Source organism: Solea senegalensis, linkage group LG9, assembly GCF_019176455.1.
Source record: "Solea senegalensis isolate Sse05_10M linkage group LG9, IFAPA_SoseM_1, whole genome shotgun sequence".
Taxonomy (NCBI): domain Eukaryota; kingdom Metazoa; phylum Chordata; class Actinopteri; order Pleuronectiformes; family Soleidae; genus Solea; species Solea senegalensis.
Window position 1 is genome coordinate 18,539,575 of NC_058029.1, and position 6,194 is coordinate 18,545,768.

General features: G+C 35.9%; 1 protein-coding gene across 2 annotated transcripts; it reads right to left on the reverse strand.

The window, feature by feature from the left end:
* Positions 1–675: 675 nt before the first annotated feature.
* On the reverse strand, positions 676–5,434 carry them4 (thioesterase superfamily member 4). 2 transcript variants are annotated; one of them, XM_044033285.1, is made up of 7 exons: positions 5,373–5,434; positions 5,157–5,243; positions 2,048–2,237; positions 1,753–1,915; positions 1,481–1,591; positions 1,132–1,256; positions 676–1,016 (listed from the first exon to the last, which is right to left on the reverse strand). In XM_044033285.1, the coding sequence occupies exons 2-7, from the start codon at positions 5,160–5,162 to the stop codon at positions 970–972; spliced, it is 642 nt and encodes a 213-aa protein (XP_043889220.1). In that variant the 5' UTR covers positions 5,163–5,243; positions 5,373–5,434; the 3' UTR covers positions 676–969. The 2 variants fall into 2 exon arrangements, with proteins under 2 accessions (XP_043889220.1, XP_043889219.1); XM_044033284.1 differs by having other exon boundaries at positions 5,157–5,429.
* Between the last annotated feature and the right edge of the window lie 760 nt (positions 5,435–6,194).

Sequence of the window (6,194 nt, forward strand, 5' to 3'; positions counted from 1 at the left end):
GGGAAGGGTGTTGGTGTGGGGAGATGTGGGTAGGTGTGGGGGCTGCTGCTGTTCATTTGTCTCATTTGACCTGCATCCGTCTTCTTTGAGGTGAAAGTGTGAGGGGCCCCAAAAAGACCCTCAGGCTTCTACACTAACGATCCCTTACACTAAAACCACACTTCAGACCAAACTACTGAGAAGTCAAGTTAAATATAGTTAATTGCAGGCAGCTTCTTTTTTTTTTGGTAACCAATAGTTTACTCATAAAAACTTAACTTAGCAACAGCCCACTGCCAGTAAACAAAACATACACAACTGTAACATCGGTCACATTATTTACAGCAATTATTTACAGCTTTAGATTTACAGTTTGATAGAATCCAGCAGTATATTTACAATATTTGATTATTACCTGCATCACATCCAATAGTGAAGTGGTGAAAGTTTTTCCACTTTTAGGTGAGGTGTGAACCTTTGTTTGTACAGTTTCCCACATACGTATACACCATTTAAGTTTATTCACCTGCTTAAATATCAATAAAAGTGGTAAGTAGGTTCCATAATACTTTTTTACTTTAAAAAAAAAGTTCCATAATACTCATGCAATGTTTATATTGTGCAACAAACTATTTAATTTGTTGACATACACAGTAAATAAACACACATTATTTATGCAATGTCCTTAGGTAAAGATTTATTTAAATAAACAAAATATTACTGCACAATACATGATGATGATGATGTTACAAGTAACGTTTCAAGTTTTAGTAAAATACTGTTTATATTTGCTTCGGTAACATACATTAGCTATGTTAGTAAAAACTACAGGTAGTTCATTAAATAGTTTGTAATCTCATATGTGATTACAATAAAATAATCTGAATGGTCACTGCTCTCCACACATTGTTTCAGTCACACACTCACACTCACAACTCACAACTCAGCTACTGGCAAGCCTCGGGCTGCTGTTAGAAGGGTGAGTTTGTGTCATTGTCCCTTTAATAGGTGGCCGACACTGATTGACAGGAACAATGCTGCAGAACACAAAACAAAAAATATCAAGATAGGTACGATTCCGCAGGTGGAAAAAGCAGACGGGTGAACTGAAACGTCTCCTCAGACGAGTCACGTGTGTGTAAAACGTTTTACCTGTTGCTTCTGTGTGCAGTTTGGAGCCGTCAGAGCTGGTCACTTTACAGGAAGTATGTATTTTCCTGCCTTCCTTCGTATCCAGAGAGGATTCGATCAAAACTGTACTTCCAAGCAGGATGGGACTGGGCACAAAACAGTTGTTTATTAGGGCAAGTCAGCCGATGGATAATATACATCAGAGAGTGTGAAGGTGAGTTTGTGTGAATGCTCTACTTTCTACTGTATCACTATCTCCAGAATTCATTCATTTTGCTATTGAGGTGTTTGGGGAAAAGGTCAGTTTCAGAGCACATTAATCTGATGTAGGTTTTTTTTTTGATAAACCTAAAGTATATTCTTCTTGTACCTGCGGTAGTTGATGTTGAGGTTGGCAGTCATAACAGGCACAGCAATTAGAGAGGCGTGAACTCCTGTCACAGTATCTATCATGGTGGCTATCGCCCCCCCATGGACATGTCTGGAAACACATAACGCACTCAATATTCATTAGACCGCAAATCCAAAATTCTAAATGTGTAATTGCTGTGGAGTTTTTGAATAAAATAGAATACAAACTGCTTGATTAATATACAGAAATAACAAGCACAAACATGTACAACATAAACATAGTTATCTCACCCTGGAAACCCCTCCAGAAGGTGTCCAGCCTGGAAAATACACACACACTTTTTCTCCTCCTTGTTAGAAAACAGGACATACTCAAATCCCGCCCCTGGGTCTCTAATGTGCCGGGTAAAAAAACGAGCTTTAGACTGGATTATCTTACTAAGATATGCTCCACCTGATGGAAAGACAAACAGGTTAACACTCAATGTGTAATTGAGAATTAGAAAATGTAATATTTTTAGTGCAGAGTGTTACAGCATCAAAATCCTCCCAACTACAAAACCATCACTATGTTCTGCACTTTTACCTGTTGCATACTTGAGTGAGCGATTATAACTGGGTAGTCTCCTCCAAAGACCTCTTTGTTTCTGTCCACCTTGCGTCTCCACCTCACACTGGCCGTTGTAATGTTCATACAGCCGCATCATTTCTGAGCCCCAAGAGGAATTAGGTAGACTGAGGTCGCTGCGCTTAGGGAACAGGACTGATGGCAGTGCCTACCCCCCAACAGGAAATGCATGACAGTTAGTTCCTAGTCTGACAGGAAACATGGACAACACACAGATAGACCCCAAGTGGAGCTCGAGTACCTGTCCTTTTTGTCCTTCGACCAGGAAACAGGCTCCTTTTTTAAAGACATAGCTGTCATAAATTATGTTTGTGTTTGTTTTGTGATTTTTGTGTTATTTATTGAATTCATTACATTTGTTTCTGTGATTGTGAATATGGGAGTGTGTTTTCTAATTGGGTTTAAGATGATGCACAATCAAGCAGCAGTGAGAGAGAATAAGTTAGCTTAACTTTTGTAAGAATCTTATACTGCTCGTAATGCAGTAATATTTTTGGTCCTGTTGGCTTATTCCCTCTCGAGTTATATGCAGTCAGCGAGGTATGTTTATTTTTGAACGTTTGTTGTTGTGCATGTTGTTTTTCTTTCGTTTATTTCATGACGTGATTATGTGCTCATCGATTTTGTTTGATGTAGTTGGATTGAGATGCACAAAGTGACAAAAGTGTAACCACAATAAATCCATCAGTGACAGAAGAACCATATTTACTGGAGGGAGTAATAGACATTTGGTATTTGTTTCTTTTTCTCATTTTATCTTTTTTTGTGGCCCACAGCATCATGGTTCAATAAAAAGTGTGTAAAATTTTTTTGTAAAAACTGAGGTTTTGTAACAACTGCATGAGTGTATGGTAATTGAAATAAATTAATATGTGGGTAAGTGCAATATTTGCCATTGTAACCTTTTATTTTCATTTACAAGATATGATGGGGTGCCCTTTTTGTCGATGTCACAAGACTCTAGAAAGACAGGCTTGTAGCATTATCAGGTCAGTCACATTGTCCCCATGTGGTTTTATACACGTCAAAATAAAACCACATATCGTCACATCCCTGCTCTTAAATATTAATCAATTAAAATGAAACAGTCAAAAATTAATTATTTCACAAGAAATTTGATAAATAATCAACTTCATTACATGGGAACTAAAACCACATTTGTTTATCTAAGCTTGCTTACAAGTAACATCTCAATATTTTACTAAAATACAGTTGTAACCTTTATGTTTAAATGATATCTGCTGTATTAACTGAATTTCTTTGGCTTTTTCATATTAAATAATTGACATTTACATTAAGGGCTGCAACAATAAATAAAAAGGTTATCTGATTTTCCAGCATCTTAACTGTGAATATTTTCTGCTTCCTTTTCTCCATATATCTAAATCATTAAATGATTAAAACATAATAATTTTAGTTTGTGCATAAAACAAAACATTTGAGAATATCATTATTTAACGGTTTTGGATATCACCCATGTACATTTTTCAACATTGTCTCTCATTTTATGGACCAAATAAATTCCTCATAAATTTATCAAGAAAACAATCATTAGATGCAGACCTACAAGTGTAAGAAAGAAGATAATCATCTATAAATATGGTGAGATTCAGCCTAAACATAAATAATGAAGGTTAAAATGTCAATTTGATTCTATTAGATGTACTTTATTAGATAGAAGCTCACACAAGGCGATACAATACATCTAAAACAACTAAAATAAATTAAAAATGTGGCTCAAAGTAACAGCCGAACATACAGATATCGCAAACACGCCAAAAGATCCGTGCATATGACTAATGACTAAATTAGTAGGTTGAAAAAGCTGTTACCTCCTTGACCTCTATGCTAGCGCCCCCTACAGCTATTTGTTTCTTCGATGCTGGTTTATTTTGCACAATGAATAGACTTAATATCGACATCTGCTACAGCTGAAACATATATTATGTTAATTTCACTACAGAACAGAGTAAATATCGGTATCAGTTATCAGCCCAAGCACTCTTGATATATCAGCAAAAAGTCCAGTTCTAGAGCTGTGACGTTCACAAATGAGTCGAATCTTTTGGAGGGCTCTTTTAAATGAACGATGAGAACCGAGTCGCAGTTGCAAACTGTTCATTTGTGTAACCTTTTTTTTTTTATACATGCAAATTGTCCATGCTGCCCAAGTGACATCCTCTATTTCAACAAAACACTGCCTGCCACATTGCTTATTTATTATTCTTATTAAAAACACACTGTATATACATATATATGTATATACATATATATATAGTGTGTTTGTGTTCTTGAGTGGACACAGTTTGAGCATTTTTATTTATATTTGCATTGAAGATTAATTGTAGTACCTAGAGCTGAAATAATTAATTGATGAATCGATTATTAATCGATTACTAAATTAATCGACAACTATTTTGATAATCGATTAATTGGTTTGAAGCTCTTTTCATGGTTAAAGCAAGATTTACGATCTTTTAAGCTTCTTATATGTCAATATTTTCAAAGTATATAATTTCTTTACTCTGGATAACAAAGAAATCATTAAAAGTTAACCATTTTGGTTTGTGGACAAAAAAAAAACATTTGAGAACATCGTCATTTCCAGGTTTGACGAACACAATCAACATTTTTTAAGATTTTCTGACATTTGGACCAAACGATTCATCGAGAAAATAATCGACAGATTAATCCATTATGAAAATAATCTTTAGTTGCAGCTCTAATTGTACCATAAAGTTATTTAGGTGAGGGAAAAGCCAAAAGAGTGATATCACTGTCAAAGCGTGGGAATATAGCGCCACCTAATGGAATGTTTAAAATATTTATTATTATTTCAGAATAACTACCACCAATATTGATGAGATGTGTAAGTTTGAATCACTCTGATCAAATGTTAACTTATAATTACAACATATTGGGGTAGAAGATGGATGAATGGCTTCTAAAAAAATATATATAATATATTATACATCTTATTAAATATAAGAACGAGCCAGTCTTTTGAACGCCACCCCCCTTCAAACAGCCATAATTCCCAGCTCTATCCAGTAGCGTGCATACTCACCACCATGGCCCTGGATAAAACACAGGCAGGCGGATGACAGAGCCGAGTCCTCCTGACTGCTGACAGAGCTGTGAGCCTGTGGAAAGCCTTCAGTAACAAACACATAGCCATGTGTGCTCTGCTTACACTTACAGGGCACCTTCATATGTCGATATATAGTCCAGAATTAGAAGTGTTGACACCGATGTTAAAAGTCTGGTGTATATATATAATAACCTTTCATTTGTCATCCAGACCAGCAGCTGGTCCACTGTAGCTTCACGTACTGTCAACTTCCGGCATCAGATCACGTGCCACATAACTCGTCTTGTGATTGGCTGAGCCCCTTTTTCGTCTTCTTTGAGGTTTTATGGCGGTTTTTAAAGCAATTGTGCTTTACTGCCTCCTACCGGGTCAGACAATTGGCAGATAAGAAAAAAGCCGCTGCTGCTGATATACTGTATATAGATCTAATCTAATCATACTGTGAAACACTATATTGTTCACTTCGAGATGCCTGTGACTCGGTGTTTTGTGCCTCTGTAGATCCACTGTGATCTGTGCACATGTGTAACTACATAATATTGTTGAAATTGAATTGAAATATTTCTTTAGAAATTGCAGGTTGTTCATGTTTGAATGTAAAACAAGGGGGAAAATGTGCACTCCTTGTTTATAGATTATTATGGCATTATTTTACTGTTCCGGCCTACTTGACATCAATTTGCACTGCAAGACTGTTGCTGACTCTAGACTGTTCCATAATTTAATCCGCGGGATTGAAACACACATTTTTCAAAGTTGTTCTGACACAATGCATGTTTAAATTTAGTTTCCCTCTTAAAGTATACCCCCCATCACCTTGTTATTTACAAATACTGAAATTTAAAAGCTTGTATTTTTAAGAGTTTGTGTGATCTCTATACCCTATTATTTATTAATCTGATGTCCCTTTCCTGCATTGTTCTGTATAGATTGGTTGTATCACTTCCAGTTAAAATGCTATAGCCTGCTTTTGTCATGTTCCCAAAATCCCTGTCAAATGCTCTTTGTCAGATG